The sequence below is a fragment of the Triticum dicoccoides genome, chromosome 5A (assembly GCF_002162155.2).
Source record: "Triticum dicoccoides isolate Atlit2015 ecotype Zavitan chromosome 5A, WEW_v2.0, whole genome shotgun sequence".
In the NCBI taxonomy this organism is placed as follows: domain Eukaryota; kingdom Viridiplantae; phylum Streptophyta; class Magnoliopsida; order Poales; family Poaceae; genus Triticum; species Triticum dicoccoides.
Window position 1 is genome coordinate 512,436,281 of NC_041388.1, and position 18,403 is coordinate 512,454,683.

Below are 18,403 nucleotides of genomic sequence, written 5' to 3' on the forward strand. Positions count from 1 at the left end.
TGCAACTGGCAAAAAAGCATACATAGTCTACACAGAAATAATGAAGAAATTCAGTGGACAAACAAGAAATAGTGCCATATTGGGGATTAATAAATTCTATGAACCATGAGGCAATCTAAAACACTTAGTCCTCCAGGGCTAAATCCACTCAAATGGTGACCATCACCACAGCCCAACAAAACTACAGATTGCCATCGCGCGATGGCGAGCACAATGCTCACCATGACACGTCGTGGACACAAAGAGAAGAAGAGAAATGGTGGCGCTAGTTATCACAACAGACCGTCACCATAGCCCCAAATCCTAGAAATTTCCATGGCCAGCATAGAACCTACCACGGATTGATGGCCATGGACACACAGAGCGAAAGAGAAAGCACATGAGAGGGAGGGAGTGCCTTATCTTACCTACACCACCACTGCAGCTTTATCACAACAACGATCGCATCTGCAAGAGGAAAACACAAATGAAGAAAGAACAACTTTGGGAAACAAGTGAGCAAAGGTCCATGGCTTTAAAGAATGTAACCATGTGTTGAGGGTTGATAAGCAAGATGTAGGACGCATACAATGGGAGCCCAGATCAGGGACTCACCCAAGTAGTTGTAGCTGATGCATTCATGGAAGTTTTATCATCACACCGTGTACGGACTGCTGGACCATCTCGATGCCGAGCGCCTTCTAGTTGGCAAACCAAATTCCACATGTCCCTTGAGCTTATCAAGTTCCCTCAACCTGTAACAGCCTAGTCAGATCTCTCTCGAATGTACAAAACACAAAATTATAGCATAACAATATTCGAGCTTATCAAAACTTGAAAGGTAGAGGTCAAGTTTCAAGTGCATCGCATACATAGTCTGCATGGAAATAATGAAAAAATCCGGTAGACAAACCAGAAATAGTGCTGGATTGTGTATTAATTGATTCTATAAACCACAAGTCAAACTAAAAAACTTATTCTCCGGGGCTAAATCCACGCAAAGGGCGGCCATCACCATAGCCCAAAAGACTAGAGCTTTCCATGGCACGATGGCGAGCACGGAGCTCACCACGACACGATGGATGTGGACACAAAGAGCAGAAGAGAAATAGTGGCACTAGTTATCACAACATACCATCACCATAGCCTCAAACCCTAGAAATTTGCATGGCCAGTATAGAACCTACCATGGCTCGATGGCCATGGAGACACAGAACAGAAGAGGAAGCATAGGAGAGGAAGGGAGTGCCTTATCTTACCTACGCCACCTCTGCAGCATTGGGGAGAACACAAATGAAGAAGAACAACTTTGGGGAAACAAGTGAGCAAAGTTCCATGGCTGTAAAGAATGTAATCATGTGTTCATGGTAGATAAGCACTATGCACGACGCATGCATTTGAAGCTACTCCACGACACATATGATTTAAGCAAATCATGATAAATATTGACCAAACCAAATGAAAAAAAATTCTCGAATGTATGTTCTGGAACCCATTCAGCAATGCAACATCATCCCTCACCATCTAAGAACGGAATACTACACATTGCACATCACCAAGACAACACTACACAAGCCCATGCCTTGGTGAAAAAAGGCCTATAAAATCAAACGTCACCTAGTAGACCGTACCAACTTGAAACCAAGCTTCTTCCATGATGCTCTGTTAAAATAAGCTCTGTGGCAAGTCACAATCAGTCAAGCCATCGTATTCCTATATTCACTGCACGCAGCACCAGCACATAGGAATAGGTCAAGCATGCCACACTTCTTATCAGTACCACAAAGCACATCACTAACATTTGGTAAGAAATCATGTAGAGAATATCACTCTTTTCTTGTTCAATCCTATCAAAGAAGACAAAGAATCACCTACCAATACTACCAAGAAGCGTATTCATTGAATCACAATTGAAACGGAAGCATAACCATGATGAATAGTCACTATATCATGCCAGAGTACCGCGTTATCTAATCACATGCATTTTGATCTCAGCACAAAAACAATCGACAACTCAAACCATTCTCTGATTTTAAGCACTTGACAACAATAACCCTACCTAGTTACAAAAGAATGTAAAAACTAGTGCATATATTCCCATTTCTTCCAGCATGGAGACAAGATAACAAAGACCAAATCATATAATTTTGCTCCATAGCTGTGAGGCAACATTTGAGGGCTTAGTTTGACCATTTTTAATCCCACTAAGCCCTTTGCTGCCCAAAATGTTGAACATTTGAAAACTATCAATCCAGGCAGCTAATAGGGACAAAAATCCAGCAAGCTCACATGATCGTGGTGGCCCATCGGAAGACCACAACCATTTATCTGAACACTAAATCAATGACTTGTTGGCCGAACCCCATCTTTGAGCAGGAGAGAGGACATCAAGGGCTCACCTGAACCAAGAAGAGGTGGCGCCATCGCCGAGGTTGTCGAAGATATGGCAACCTCAAAGAATAAGCTAAAATTCCTGTAAAAGGAAACATGATGAAACTTTACACTCTTAACACTTATGCAGAGCACTAGAGATAGCTTAAGCAATCATAATAGTGACCACACCAAAATTGAACACAGTAGCTATGTTAGGGGAGGAACACCCCTGGTCATCACAGGACTATAAATCAATTATCATCTACTAGACAATAGCAACCAAGTAGCTTCCAGTACGACATTTCTTCATCCAACTCTGGAAACCCAGAGATAAAACCCAACATTGTATCATATTCTTGACAGTTATAACATGGACCTAAAGTATATTGGTGCCACATCTAAGATCAAGTGTTTTCATGTCCATCAAAGATGCTAGGACAGGTAAAAAATAACCAAGAGTCTGTTGCATGCTTGCAGCTAAATAAATGAAATGACCATCTGATTTCTTATTTTGACCACTTGATTCAACAATACATAACAGAGGATGATAACAAATTTATTGAAGATAAATTCTTTTTACTAATCAACTTTAGAATCTGTGATTCTTGAAATGAAGAATGATAACAAAATTACAGGAAGTTATATTCAGGGTCTCAGAATATAGAAAAAAGATACCTAACAGGAGCCCTTGGTGGCATTTTTTTATAGAAGAAAAAACCTGAGACCCCGTGGAGTCTATGACTCAAACGTGCACCCTCACAGCTTACCAACAGAGTGACGACTCTGTTCTCAAAGTCTCACAATAAGAAAAGTGGGTTTCATACCTAGAATCCACCTAGGTTTATCTTTCTAGGTCAACGAAGCTGGGAAATAGCTTCAGGCAACCAGTTGCTGGATACACAACAAGGACTAAGTTAGGCAGATATGGCTGATTTATTCCCAGTATAGGTAGGGAATATATGATGGTTTCACATGACTGCTTGTTTCTACGACACTTTTATCTCATTAAATGTTCAAAAGGGAACTATTTGGGTCTACCATACCTTCCTTGCAAATAAGAAAATTTGACTGGTTCGTGGCTTTTGATTCCAGATATGCACTTAAGAACAAATACCGTGAACAATTAATCGCAATTGGCAAAAAAGCAGGCTGTAGTTGCAAAATTTATAGTTCAAAGTGAAAATGCCAGCACAACAAAATAACAATTAAACAAGAGTCTGTTCCATCTAAATAAATTTTAGGAAAGTATTTTTTTTGAAATGGTTCTTCATCCAACTCTGTAAATGTGCCTAACACATCATTTGCAAGAATCATCATCATCATCAACACATAGCAAATGACTAAACCTAAACATGAAAACACTAACATCATAAAACCATAGGATAGACGACAACCACTAGATCTTCGGCTCGATGGCCAGAACAGAACACGGTATGGCCATAACTCAAAAGCTAGCACCCAGAGAAAACAGAGGAGGAAGGAGAAATCAGGGACTCACCCAAGTAGTTGTAGCTGAAGAGGCAGTCATGTAAGCCCATATCATCCCACCGTGTACAAACTGCTGGACAGTCTCGATGTCGAGCGCCTTTCAGTTGACAAACCAACTTCGACGTGTCCCTTGGGCTTACCAAGTTCCCTCAACCTAAAACGGCCTAGTCAGGTCTCTCTCGAATGGACACAACACAAAATTATAGCATAACAATATTCGACCCATGCATGTACAAAAGTCTGAAGTGTGCATCGCATATATAGTCTACACGGAAATAATGAAAATTTTCAGTAGACAAACTAGACATAGTGCCGAATTGGGGATTAAGTGATTCTATAAACCACGAGAAATCTAAAACACTTATTTTCCAGGGCTAAATCCACTCAAACGGTTACCATCATCATAGCCCAAAAAAAAACTAGAGATTGCCATGTCATGATGGCGAGCACAGAGCTCACCACAACACGATGGTCATGGACACAAAGAGCAGAAGAAAAACAGTGGCACTAGTTATCACAACAGACCATCACCATAGCCTCAAATCCTAGAAATTTCCATGGCCGGCATAGAACCTACCATGGCTCGATGGCCATGGACACACACAGCAGAAGAGAAAGCCTACGAGAGGAAGGGAGTGCCTTATCTTACCTATGCCACCTCTGCAGCTTCATCACAACAACGATCACCTCTGCAAGAGGAAAACTCAAATGAAGAAAGAACTACTTTGGAGAAACAAGTGAGCAAAGTTCCATGGCAGTAAAGAATGTACACATGTGTTCAGGCTAGATAAGCACTATGCACGACACAAGCACTGGAAGCTACTCCACGACATCTATGGTTTAAGCAAATCATGATAAATATTGACCAAACCAAATGAAAAACAATTCTTGTATGTATGTTCTCGAACCCATTCAACAATACAACATCATCCCTCACTATCTAAGAACGGAATAGTACACATAGCACAGCACCAAGGCAACACTACACATGCCCATGCCATGGTGAAAAAAGGCCTAAAAAATCAAACGTCACCTAGTAGACAGTACCAACTAGAAACCAAGATTCTTCCATGATGCATTGTTAGAATAAGCTCTATGGCAAGTTACAACCAGTCAAGCCAATGTATTCCTATATTCACTGCACGCAGCACCAACACGTGGGAATAGGTCAGGCGTGCCACACTTATCAGTAGCACAAAGCACATCGCTAACATTTGGTAAGAAATCAAGTAGAGAATATCTCTCTTTTATTATTCAATCCTATCAAAGAAGACCAAGAATCACCTACCAATACTTACATTGTCAAGAAGCATATCCATTGAATCACGATAGAAACAGTAGCATAACCATGATGAATAGTCACTATATCATACCCAAATGGTTTGCCATAGAGTACTGGATTATCTAATCACATGCATTTTGATCTCGGGAGAAAAACAACCAACAACTCAAACCATTCTCTGATTTTAAGCATTTGACAACAATCAACCCACCTAGTTACAACAGAATGTAAAAAACTAGTGCATATATTCCCATTTCGTCCAGCACGGCGACAACATAACCAAGACCAAATGATATAGTTTTGCTCCATAGCTGAGAGGCAGCATTTGATTAATTGAGGACTTAGTTTTCACATTTCTAATCCAACTAAGCCCTTTGCTACCCAAAATGCTTAACATTTGAAAACTATCAATCCAGCCATCTAATAGGGACAAAAATCCAGCATTCTCCACATGATTGTGGTGGCCCATCGAAAGACCACCACCACATATCTGAACACTAAATCAACGACTTGATGGCCGGACACCATCTCAGAGCAATAGAGAGAGGACATCAAGCGCTCACCTGAACCAAGAAGAGGCAGCCGCCATTGCCAAGGTTGTAGAAGATTAGGTGACCTCAAAAAATAAGCTAAATTTCCTGAAAAAGGAAACATGATGAAACTTTACACTCTTAACACTTACGCACAACACTAGAGACAGCTTAAGCAATCATAATAGTGACCAAACCAAAATTAAACACAATAGCTATGTCCGGGAAGAAACACCCTTGATCATCACAGGACTACAAATCAATTATCATCTAATATACAATAGCAACTAGAAGCAACAAAGTAGCTTCCAGTACGATAGTTCTTCATCCAACTCTGAAAACCAGGAGATAAAACCAAGTGTAGTATCATATTCCTGACAGTTAGAACATGGACCAAAAGTATAGTGGTGCCACATCTAAGAGCAAGTGTTTTCATGTCCATCTAAGATGTGAGGACAACAAAAACAAATCAACAAGAGTCTCAGTGGTTCTCGAAATGCAGAATGATAACAAAACTACAGGAAGTTATATTCAAGGTCTCAGAATATAAAAAAACGAGACCAAACAGAAGCCCTTGGCGGCATTCTTTTATAGAAGAAACAACCTGAGACAAATGGAGTCTAAGACTCAAACATGCACCTACACAACTTACCAACAGAGCGACGACTCTGTTCTCAAAGTCTCAGAATATGAAAAATGCGTTTCACACCTAGAATCCACCTAGGTTTATCTCACTAGGTCAACGAAGCTAGGAAATAGCTTCAGGCAACATGTTTCTAGATACACAACAAAGGACTAAGTTAGGCAGATATGACTGGTTTATGCCCAACACAGATAGGGAATATATGACAATTTCACATGACAGATTGTTTCTATGACACTTTTATCTCATAAATGTCAAAAGGGTACTATTTGTTTCTCCCATACCTTCCTTACAAGTAAGAAATTTTACTAGTCCATGGCCATTTGATTCCAGATATGCAGGTCAAGAAAAAATACAGCGAACAATTAATAGCAACTGGCAAAAAAGCATACATAGTCTACACAGAAATAGTGAAGAAATTCAGTAGACAAACCAGAAATAGTGCCAGATTGGGGATTAATAGATTCTATAAACCATGAGGCAATCTAAAACACTTAATTCTCCGGGGCTAAATCCACTCAAATGGTGACCATCACCACAGCCAAAAAAAACTAGAGATTGCCATGGCGCGATGGCGAGCACAAAGCTCTCCATGACACCATGGTCATGGACTCAAACAGCAGAAGAGAAATGGTGGCGCTGGTTATCACAACAGACTATTACCATAGCCTCAAATCATAGAAATTTCCATGGCCAGCATAGATCCTACCATGGCTCTATGGCCATGGACACACAGAGCGGAAGAGAAAGACATGAGAGGAAGGGAGTGCCTTATCTTACCTACGCCACCACTGCAGCTTCATCACAACAACGATCACCTCTGCAAGAGGAAAACACAAATGAAAAAAGAACAACTTTGGGGAAACAAGTGAGCAAAGGTCCATGGCTTTAAAGAATGTAAACATGTGTTGAGGGTTGATAAGCAGGATGTAGGACGCATACACTTGGAGCTACTCTACAACATATGTGGTTTAAGCAAATCATAATAAATGTTGACCAAACCAAATGAAAAACAATTCTTGTACGTGTCCTGGAACCCATTCAGCAATACAACATCATCCCTCACCATCTAAGAACGGAATAGTACACATTGAACAACACCAAAACGACACTGCCCACGGCCATGCCTTGGTAAAAAAAGGGCCTATAAAATCAAAAATGCCTGACGCACAAGTTTGAAAACCAGGAAGCAACAAACTACAATGCTTGTGTTGCTTTACTTGATGTAAATATATTTGCAGTTCCAGAATAGATAGCGATACCATATTAGGCATAGGTGCAAGATAGGAAAGAAATGATTTAGTGTGAAAAGAATTGGTCAAATTAAGTCCTTCAACTATGAATGTTCTCACGTCGATGTGTAGATTTTTATCAATGTCTTTCCTTCCCGTGCAAGAAAAGAGTTGTGTAGTCACAGAAAAAAAATGAGTGGGTACATGAAAACGGTAGTTTCTCATTCAAACATCTTAGCTACAGCAAGAACAACTGATATATTTCTGAAAAGATATATCCTACTTCAAGCAAGCAGATATCCATGGCAATACAGTTGTATGTTCAGAAAGAGTGGCTTCAAAGAGGAGCAGCTGGTAAACATCTTCCATGAATACAAAAAAAGAAGAAAGAAGCCAGCTTAAGCTGTTAGGAATGCCAACACAAGAGAAATGCTCACGATTGCCATGTCGAATTCCATGAATTCCACAGGCTAGGCCCAAGCAAACAGATTCCTTGATATCTCTCATCAGTAGCCCGCCGACTACAAATGATTCCACAACATCCAATACAACCACTACTATTCAATAGTGGAGTATCTCACTCCTCTGGGAAACATAACTATTAATAACTCGATCGATTATGTGGCTGGCTGCAACTAATTTTTTTAAGAGACGGGTGTACATGTACTAGCAGTAATTAACCTACTTACTGTTGGTACTTACTACAGTTTGATTTCTCCTCAAGATGACTTGTTTTTCAGAGAGAGACCATGCACTGTTAAGGCACTACTAGTTGTTGTAGCTAGTAGTATTGATCAAACGCTGCAGACGGCTCCATGGCACTTGGATGATCACATAGACATTGGAATGTGCTGCTCGTATTTAAAGCGGAAAGAGAGAAAAAAATAAAAACTGAATCGACCTGGAACAAGACGGGACCCAAAAACTGAATCTGCCTAGAAAATTTTCTCGTGTTTCATAACCAACCATAACATAGAGAAACTAGGCATTACTACAACCAAAAAAGAAAAAAAAGAAAAGTCGGTCCAAGCCATTAGAAAGACCAACAGAAGAAAGAAACTCACGTCTGCCCTATTGAATTTGGACAAGTGATGAATCATAAATAAGCTTATCACTTTATTGCTGCCAAATGATAAATCTTATATGATCCAGAGTTCCAGAAACAAAAAGCAATGAAGAACACCGAAGGTCCAAAGTAGTCAAGATTATCAAGTTTGAATCATCTGAACTACCAGTACACTAGCAACAGCATTCTACCAGTAACCCTGCAGCGAAAACTAACAAGTAACAAGGATCTGGATAAAGAGTTGCTTACCTAATCCAAGATCTACAAGAAAAGGTTTCTTTTCTTGAGGAGTTCCAGGCTGGCTGAGATGAAAGTTCTCAGGTTTGACGTCCCATTTTACATATCTAAAAGAAATATAAAGAAGCGTCATAAGAAAAGAGGGAAAATGCATGATGCATCAAACATAGCTAACCTTCGGATGCCTGCTTACCCTACAGAATCCATGCTTTCCAGGATAGAAATGGGCTGTGCAGCAATACAAGCTACCATTCTGATAACATGCTGAAAGTTTTTGACACAAGTTAGAAAACCAAGAAGTAACAAACTACAATGCGTGTGTTGCTTGATTTATATACATCTTGATATAAACATATTTGCAGTTCCAGAATAGATAGCAAAACCATATTAAGCATAGGTGCAAGATAGAAAAGAAATGATCGAGTGCGAAATGGTCAGACTAAGTCCTTCAACTACGAATGTTCTCGTGTAGATGTGTAGATTCTTACCAATTTCTTTCCTTCACGAGCAACAGAAGAGCAGTTTATTCAGAGGAAAAAAATTAATGGAGGCACGAAAATGGTAATTTCTCATTCAAACATCTTAAATACTGCAAGAATAGCTGATATATATTTCTGAAAAGGTATGGTATATGAAGCAAGTACGTACATATCCATGACTATGTTTAGAAAGAGCAGCTTCCAAGAGAAGCAGCTGCTAAACATCTTCCACGATTTTAACAAGTTAAAAAAAACAATCTAAGCTGTTAGGGGTGCAAAGAGAAGATACTTACTGCTGGTACTTAGTACAGTTAGATTTCTCCTCAAGAAGACTTGTTTTCCAGAGAGAGCCCATTGTTAAGGCACTACTAGTTGCTGCAACTAGTAGTAGTAGTGATCAAATGCTACAGACAGCTCCATATATATGGCACATGGATAATCAAACAGATACTGGATCTGCAGTTCGTGTTTAAATCATAAAGAGAGAAAATGAAAAACTGAATCGACCTAGAAGGCTAGAACAAGACAGAACCAAAAAACTGAATCGGCCTAGAAAAACCGCATGTGTTTCACAACCAACCAGAACATGCAGAAACTAGACATCAATAAACCATTTAATTTTAATCCAAGAAGGCTTGTAGGCATGGGGGGTCATCTAATTTGTTCATTTGACTAACACATGTAATTTCATTCACACGTCCATCCAGTGAAAGCGAATAGCATTACAATAATCCCTAGTCGCAACCACATAAAGCTCCAACTTGTGGGACAAAATTGATTCGTGAATCTGCCAAAAATTAAATCTGCTCATGAACGGAACCGAACAGGGAGAGGTAAGGGCAAGCGAGGACCTTCCATGCCGTCAGTGTCGGAGCAGCCACTGAACCCGCAGGGGAGCAGCTCCTCCAGGGCCCCTGTCCTTCACACAAGCAGATGAGATGGGATGACGCTGCCTGCACGCAACCACATACACCCACACGTTAGTGAGAGAAAATGTAATGGTTGCATGAAAAATAGATTATTTTTGCTACAAACATCTTACCTACAGCACAAACAAAAATTAAATTGATTCATGAATCTGCATGCCAATAATTAAGTTTGTTCAAGAAAGATCCTGATCCTGATCCTGCTCATGAATGAAGAGAAGCGAAACCTCTTCCATGGCGTCCTTGACACGAGAAGATGAGATGGAGATGGGATCGTCTCATCAAACTGCCTGCATCCACCCACACCCACACCCACACCCACACCCACACATTAGATAGATGCAGATGCAGAGAGGAAGAGAAAGAAGAAGAGAACTCACACATCCGAATCCGACGCTTTTGGAGGGGATCCTGCGGACTTGACTTGCGGCGCCGTGGGCAGGCGGCCAGGAGGGCGCGGTGGCGGTGGGGGTGCTTGATTGTGGACAAGGATGGAGCTTGAGCCAGCCGGCGGCGGACCTCTGCCGCTCGCCGCAGCTCAAGCACGGCGGCGCGGTGACCGGAGAGGAGAGGAGACGAGACGAGCTGGGGGAGAAGACCGCGGGCGGGGCCGTCGCATGGAGGTGGAGGCGGAGGCGGACGAGGCGTCGGCGGCGGCGGCGGCGGCTTGGGAGGGAGGATTTGGTTGGGTGTCGTTTCGTTTGGGCTTCTCCCTCTTTTTCTCCCCCTGATTTATTTTTACTTTTTTTACTGCTCTTCGTTGATTGGTCCATCGAGTCCTCCCGCGGATACATCCTTTCCTCCACTTAATCCCAGCCGTTGGCCCATATCCAACAACACATGAGAGAGCGTCAGCAATAGCCTGAGTCAGCGTCCAGTAGAATAGATACTACATTGATTGACTTGTATTAGAAAAAGATGGCTTTAAATGCGGGCGTCGTCGTTTGAGCTCCTCCAACCGACGCGTAGTACAGTAGTACTCCCTCCGTTCCAAAATAGATGACCCAACTTTGTACTAATTTAGTACAAAGTTGGGTCATCTATTTTGGAACGGAGGGAATACATACGTTGGTTGGATCCCAAAACACGTGCATACATGTAGTACGTGTACAAGGGGCACGTGCATACGTACGTGTGCAAGCAACTGAACTGACTTTATGTGGTCATCGAGTTGGACAGTTGCTGTTATATGAAGTTTTAGGTGGTTAAGAATTGAGGATTTATATTTGGTTTTCTATAATACTATAGTATTCCGTGGCAATAATAGCGCGAGTCAGCAGGGGTAGCAAAGAACGGGCGAGGATTTGCGTCGGCGAGGAGTGGAGGCACGAAAAAATGTGTTTGCGCCAAAGGAAAGGGCATCCGCCAAAATGGATTGAAATCCCGTTGATTGATTGATACGTACGGAGGAAATGGCCCGTGTGTATTTACTTTATTTAGACAAAAGTAGGGGTAAACGCAAATCAATTCCCCGCAAAGCAAAAAGAGAGCCTGCCTTAAATAAAGTTGTTGCCTTCCCAAACAAAACAAATTCTACTGCAGCACGTGTTTTCGACTCAAGAAGGGGAAAAAAACGTTCGTACGTGCGTACGTGCGATTCATAACGAGAGGCGACGTCACGCGGAGGTCATGCGTGCACGACGTTCTCCGACTTGGTCAAACAAACACCATGCAAAAAAAAAAGACTTGGTCAAACAAACGGAAGGAACAAACAAGAGATGAGCAGTGGGTGCAGCACAACGTCTCCGACTACGGCGTCGACATCCGGTACGTACGTACGTCTCTTTTCTTCTTCTTCTTCTTCTTTCTTTTTCATTCAAACAACCAAGAAGAAACGAACATGCATGGATGGATCAAGGTTCGTGGCGGTGGGCAACGAGCCGTTCCTCAAGTCGTACAAGGGCCAGTTCGAGGCGGCCACGCTCCCGGCGGTGCGCAACGTGCAGGCGGCGCTCGTCAAGGCTGGCCTGGCCGCCCCTCCTCGGGGGACTTCCGCCCGGACATCACCACCCTCATGACCAGCCTCGTCCGCTTCCTGCTCGACAGCGGCGGCGTGCTCGCCATCAACATCTACCCCTTCCTCTCCATGGACGCCGACGCCAACTTCCCGCGCGACTACGCCTTCTTCCCGGCCCCGGGGGCGCCCCCCTCGCAGGCCAGCGTCCAGGACGGCAACGTGCTCTACACCAACGTCTTCGACGCCAACTACGACACCCTCGTCGCCGCGCTCGAGAAGCACGGCCTGGGCAACATCACCGTCGTGGTCGGCGAGATCGGCTGGCCCACCGACGGCGACGCCAACGCCAACGCCGCCGGAGCGCAGAAGTTCAACTAGGGCCTCTTCGACCGCATCGTCGCCGGCAAGGGCACCCCGCGCCGGCCCCAGATGCCCGACGTCTACGTGTTCGCGCTGCTGGACGAGGACGCCAAGAGCGTCGACCCCGGCAACTTCGAGCACCACTGGGGCGTCTTCAACTACGACGGCTCGCCCAAGTACGCGCTCCGCCTCGCCGGCGGCAAGGGCATCGTGCCGGCCAAGGGCGTCAGGTACCTGTCCAAGCAGTGGTGCGTGCTCCGGCCCGACGCCAGCCCCACCGACCTGGCCATCGTGGGCGCCGTCGGGTACGCGTGCCAGTACGCCGACTGCACCAGCCTCAGCCCGGGGTCGTCGTGCGGCGGCCTCGACGTCAGGGGCAACGTCTCCTACGCCTTCAACCAGTTCTTCCAGTCAGCCAGCCAGCAGAAGGGATCCTGCGGCTTCAACAACCTCTCCGTGGTCACCACCACCGACCCGTCGCAGGGGACCTGCCGCTTCAAGATCATGATCGACACCGGCCGGCACGACCTCACCCACCAGGACGACTCCGGCGCCGCCAGGGCCGCCGCCGTGTGGGGCGCCGTGCTCGCGTTGCTCGCCGTCGTGGCACTCTGACCCTCCCTCCCTCCCTGTGACATTGATGCATGAGGACACGCGCGCTCACCACCTCGACAACTAGCTAGCCTAGCTAGAGCTAGAGAGGAAGGATCAAACAATTCTTTCATTCTTTTCTTCTTCTTCTTCTTTATACATATATCGGCTGTCAATCAAGCTCCCTGATCGATCGGCAAGGATTAGAATTGTACAGTATATTTGTGGATAAATATGTAGTTCAACGACGCTCAGAGGATCATATCAGGAGGAGTGTGTTGCACAAAGATCCGACTAATATAATAGTATATGGAAAATAGAAAAATGCGTGGAGTTGTGTAAAAATTCCGTTCAATCTTTCAGCTTTGCCTTGTTGTCGTATCGTCGGGCAAGAAAATTCCGTTCAATCACTATGCTCCATAATCTTTAAAAGCCTCACAGCCAATTGAGATTGTTGATTTTGGATTTTGACTTGGTCGCATCCTGGGGTCGTGGGGAGACAATCAGTGTTGGGTGGGCCCAATTTTGACTTGGTCACATCCTGGAGTGCGCGCGCTTCTGCCAAGCTGTGGCCATGGCGGTTCGTGCAAGCAGAAGCGGCCACGGTTGCGAGAGTGGGTGCATGCGGCGGGTAGAAGGAGGAGGGTGAGAGGAGCGGGATAATGGTGAAGAGCCACGGCGGAGCTCTGCTCGCCGGGAGGCAGTGTTGATGCGGGCAGCGGCCGATGCGAGAGAAGCTGAGGAGGAGGTGATGGGGAGAGATAAAGAAAGGAGAAGTTGCCGATGGTGGGCTCGCCGGCGATTCCCTGACCGCAGGAGTGAGCTGGGGTGTTGACGCCGGCTCGCTGGCGACGCCTTAGCCCAAGGAGAGAGCATGCGATGCGGGAGGGTTGATGCGGGCTCGCCGCCGACGCCTCAGCCACGCGTGAGCTACTCCCGAGCCACACGACTGCATATCTTCCTACGTTGCCCCCTAGATGCTCAGCCACCGCCGCTGCGGCAAGCATCAACATGAGGAGCTGTGGGTTTTGGGAGAGGTATGGGTGACTGACGGGTGAGCCTTCCATCCAGTCTAACGGTGAACAACGATGTTGACAATTATGTGCCACGTCAGTGCTTACAGCAGGCTCAGACTGCCAGAAATCAGGTTAATTCACTTTAAACCGGTCATCGGTGTTTATTGAGAATTTTAGTAAGGAAACAGTAGATTTTTGGGGTGCCAAAGAAATGTGGTGGCAATTTCGGAACTGAACTTCAAATGTGTTTTTTTTTACAATTTACTCGAGTTTCTCGCTAGATTATGGGTGGTAAGAATGCGTCCACGAAACACATGAGTAGGAAAATAACCTACATTTAGGCTCTGAGTGGCAAAGCATGGGATCTTGTCATGGACCAAAGGATAATACAGTAATAACATGTGTGCTTCACAACTGTCTTGGCCTGTCGGGCCATGTACCATGCATGACTGACCAATGTTCATCTTGCCGCAGATCGCGTTCACAAGGAAGGAGGACTTGGGTAATTTAGGAGGAGAGGGAGCTCAAGTGGGCACATTTCCCCGGCCTCTGCATCAGAGCAATGCATACGGCCACATTTATAAATAGATAAAGTAGTTCAACAAGGTCTTGCAATGTGCTGCAACAAAGGAGTCTGGCTCACAAAGAGCTAGCAAAATAAAAAAAAAGCCCAAAAGCCACAAACGGCTGGCATAATATCAGTACGTGTGCATGAATGCAATAGTGACATAAACAACAAAGATTGTGAAACTAACTACACTGTCATGGTTGCTACAGGTTGAGGGAGCTTCATACGCTCAAAGGGCACATGCGTGTGTATCTATCGATATCTGATGAACGATTTTTTACCATGGAATCTAGCTAGCCAGTAAAAGGGGAAGAAGACTGCTCTTGTCTGTTTGATACTATACTCGGAGATAGGATTATGACGTTAAGTCGGCCTCCACACGCTCCGCTTCTAGTCAATCCCTCCGTGTCAATAAGGGTTAGCAAGTTAGATGGAAACTTGTGTAGAATTCTATTCAATCTTTCAGCTTTGCCTTATTGTCGTATTGTCGGGGAAGAAAATCGGGAACCCATCTTTTATATCACTATGCTCCGTAATTTGAAATACCTCACATCCAATATTGGGATTGTTGATTTTGGATTGTGTCCCTCGATTTTAGCTTGGTCGCATCCTGGGGTCTTGTGGAGAGAATCAGTGTTTGGTGGGCCTGATTTTGACTTGGCCGCATCCTGGAGTGCGCGTGCTTCTGTCGAGTTGTGGCCATGGCGGGCGGTGCAAGCAGAAGCGGCCACGGTTGCGAGAGCAGGCGCTGGAGGCGGGTAGAAGGAGGAGGGTGAGAGGAGCGGGAGAATGGTGAAGGGCCCATGGCGCTGCAGGAGTGTTGATGCTGGCTCGACGGCGACGCCCCAACCGGAGAAGTGAGAGGGGGCCATGGCGATGCGGGAGTGTTGATGCTGGCTCGCCGGCGACACCCCAACGGAGGAGTGAGCAGGGGGGCCATGGCGATGCGGCAGTGTTGATGTGGGCTCGCCGGTGACGCCCCAACCATGTGCGAGCTTTTCCCAAGCCACACGGCCGCCGCCTTCGTGTAGATCTTCCCGCACCGTCCCTTTGATTCTCAGCCACCGCCGATGTCGCCGCGCAAGTTGGCATGCGAGCATCAACATGAGGACCTGCGGGTTTGGAAGAGGTATGGGTGGCTGACGGGTGGGCGCTCCATCTAAACTAATATATAGTCAACAAACGATGTAGACAATCATGCGCCACGTCAGCGCTTACAGCGGGCCGAGGCTATCAGACATCGGATTAATCTTTACCTCTTTACCTAATAATAAAGCAAATTGGGTTTCTTTCGTCCGTCATGCCATTTTACAGAAAAGTCCCTCTATTTCAGAGAATTCAACCCGCAGTCTTGTTTTAAGTTAAAAAGAATCGTTATTTTTCGTATTTTACACAAAAGTCCCTGTCTTTTCTTGAAATCAACCCGCCGTCCGGATTTAAGTCACACCCGAACCGTTATTTTACATTTTTCGAAACCCCCCCTGATGTTTTAGGTAATTCATCCGCGGATCATATTTAAGTCAAACAAATGCTTTTTAAAATCATCCATATCTTTTAAACCGTAACTCCGATTTAAACATGTTATATATGAATTTTGATTAGAAAAATATGTAGAATACAAATATGAGATTATTTTTACCTTTTAAGTACGTTTAAATATTATTTTGGAATATATTTGAGTCAAACCAAATGATTTTCTAAATTATCTGTATCTTTTAAACCGTAACTTTGATTTTAACATATTATATATGAAATTTTATTATAAAAATGTGTGGAATCTAAATATGATGTTATTTTACCTGTTAAATATTTTTTAAATATTGTTATGGAAGCAAACTTATAATTTATAGCGCAAGATCCGTTTTTTCATACCGGTGGCGATCCGGATTGCAAATAAACACTCCACTATAACCATATACTCAATGGCCTAGATAGGAGGTCCCATGTAGCTCGAGCTCTAAAAAACCATACTCTTTTTGTCGTGCGTGTTCCTGAACCTTGTGTGCAACTATTTGTCAACTTCAAGTATTGTAGATTGTCAACTTGAGAGAGAGAGAGACACTTTAGCTGGGTAGTACATGTACTTTGACATGTAGTCAATAAAGGGTTAAGATAACTCCAGCATGTTTAGCAACTTGCAATGTTTGCACGGGTTCCATGACTCTACTGGCACAACACAGTAAAACATAGATGCTGCAGCACCTATCAAGTTAAGTTCTACTACCTCCGTCCGGGATTTTTAGTCCCCTAAGCCCCTGAGCCTTGTCCGTAAATACTAGGCCGTGATTTGTTTTCCAATGCGCAATTAACGACGCCTTCGTCTCTCCTATTGGCCAAGCACGGTGGCGAGCCGGTAAGTCCGCATGCACGCGTGCGCGTTGTAGTTATGGCCAAGTGCATATCATTTGGGGATTTTGAGTGTTTCCGGTAGACATGCTACCTGGTCCGGGGGCATGGGTGTTTCCGGTTGTAGCCGAGGGGGTAGCTCCCCTAGTTTGCGCACGTTATAATTTTTGTGATCCCATGCTAGTCGAGGCTGTAGCCTCCCCACATACAGTTTTGCTTAACGAGTGTCGTGGGTGATTCCAGACACCGGTAAGTCAAGCTGGTGTGTGCGGTCAGGTGTGTTCTCAATTAAAAGACCATAGACGGAATTAGTCCCGATGGACTAACGGAATCCGTTACTCGTGGGTAAAGAGTACACCCTCTGCGGAGATTATATCTATTCGAATAGCCGTGTCCATGGTTAAGGACTACAATCTGGGATGGGTCAAGTGTCGGTCTTAGTGTCGGTCTTCGGAGGAAAAACTGCCAAACCAGAACGTGGATCATGACTTGTTACTCATGATGATCATGATTACTATTATTTTGGACTAACCATTTATATTATTTGAATTATTGAGTATCCCAGGGGTGGTTCTACCTCCCGGATATTCACTTTGATTATTCTCTTATAAGCCCTTTATGTGGTGTCGCTCAGACGCCTGACTGTGGCACGCTTGGCATTTAAACTACTTATAAGCCCTTTATGTGGTGTCGCTCAGACGCCCGACTGAGGCACGCTTTAAATTATTATCCTTTCGAGGCGTCGCTTCAGACACCCGATCGGTGCATACTATTTGTACTCCATTATTGCATATTCATGTTGTATATGAATAACCTGCTTGCGTGCATCATGGATTTTATTTTGTGACTGACGTTGTGATCATAGAATATTTCAGAGCATGATTATCATTTGTTATATTATACATGTGTTCATAATGTTTGCGAGTACATTCAAAGTACTCACTGGCTTGTCCCTGGCTATTGTCTTGGCCAGATTTCTTACATGGAGAGGAGCGTTGCGATGACAGCCCCGGAACCTACGCAATGACGATAGCAGTCTCGCGAAGATAGGAGTTATCCAGGTCAGCTGTTCCTGTGAGAAATGAAGTCCCGTAGACGCTGATGAACCACAAACCGCTTCCGCCATCAGGCACTAGAAACCTTGTGTTTTACTCATAGGACAGAATGGTCTTGTACTACATATTATGTATTTTGCTTGGAGTTTCTGTATCAAGTTGGTGTCTTATTAGCTAATAGTAATCCTGGGGCTGGTGAACACAAGGGCCATTTTCTTGGAAATTAATATCCTGGAAAACCGGTTGCTACAACCTTGGTATCAGAGCCAGGCTGA

General features: G+C 44.4%; 1 protein-coding gene, 1 long non-coding RNA gene and 1 pseudogene across 7 annotated transcripts; 1 reads left to right on the forward strand and 2 right to left on the reverse strand.

Annotated features, from left to right (window-relative positions):
* Positions 1-364: 364 nt before the first annotated feature.
* Positions 365-9,737, reverse strand: LOC119302446 (casein kinase 1-like protein HD16). 5 transcript variants are annotated; one of them, XR_005147594.1, is made up of 11 exons: positions 9,024-9,059; positions 8,843-8,937; positions 7,076-7,115; positions 5,686-5,760; positions 4,490-4,529; positions 3,851-3,994; positions 3,177-3,243; positions 2,379-2,452; positions 1,239-1,318; positions 595-734; positions 365-447 (listed from the first exon to the last, which is right to left on the reverse strand). XR_005147594.1 is itself a non-coding variant. In XM_037579481.1 (6 exons), the coding sequence occupies exons 2-5, from the start codon at positions 9,080-9,082 to the stop codon at positions 5,730-5,732; spliced, it is 225 nt and encodes a 74-aa protein (XP_037435378.1). In that variant the 5' UTR covers positions 9,083-9,094; positions 9,603-9,737; the 3' UTR covers positions 3,976-3,994; positions 5,686-5,729. The 5 variants fall into 5 exon arrangements, 1 of the variants encoding a protein (XP_037435378.1); XR_005147592.1 differs by lacking the exon at positions 3,177-3,243 and having other exon boundaries at positions 367-447; XR_005147595.1 differs by lacking the exons at positions 365-447; positions 1,239-1,318 and having other exon boundaries at positions 641-734.
* Positions 9,738-9,755: 18 nt separating this feature from the next.
* Positions 9,756-10,942, reverse strand: LOC119302449. 2 transcript variants are annotated; one of them, XR_005147606.1, is made up of 4 exons: positions 10,616-10,942; positions 10,463-10,525; positions 10,352-10,387; positions 9,756-10,262 (listed from the first exon to the last, which is right to left on the reverse strand). It is a non-coding gene; the product is annotated as an uncharacterized LOC119302449 (long non-coding RNA). The 2 variants fall into 2 exon arrangements; XR_005147605.1 differs by having other exon boundaries at positions 10,352-10,525.
* A 962-nt stretch (positions 10,943-11,904) lies between these two features.
* LOC119299819 lies at positions 11,905-13,397 on the forward strand (annotated as a pseudogene).
* Positions 13,398-18,403: the final 5,006 nt, after the last annotated feature.

Coding starts and splice junctions, on each gene's coding strand:
- LOC119302446 (XM_037579481.1), bottom strand. CDS start 9,082: ATGGTAGCTTGTATTGCTGCACAGCCCATTTCTATCCTGGAAAGCATG. Junction 8,938..9,023: donor GAAAGCATGGATTCTGTAGG/GTAAGCAGGCAT, acceptor TATTTCTTTTAG/ATATGTAAAATGGGACGTCA. Junction 5,761..7,075: donor AAGCTGCAGTGGTGGCGTAG/GTAAGATAAGGC, acceptor TTCCTTTTTCAG/GAAATTTAGCTTATTTTTTG.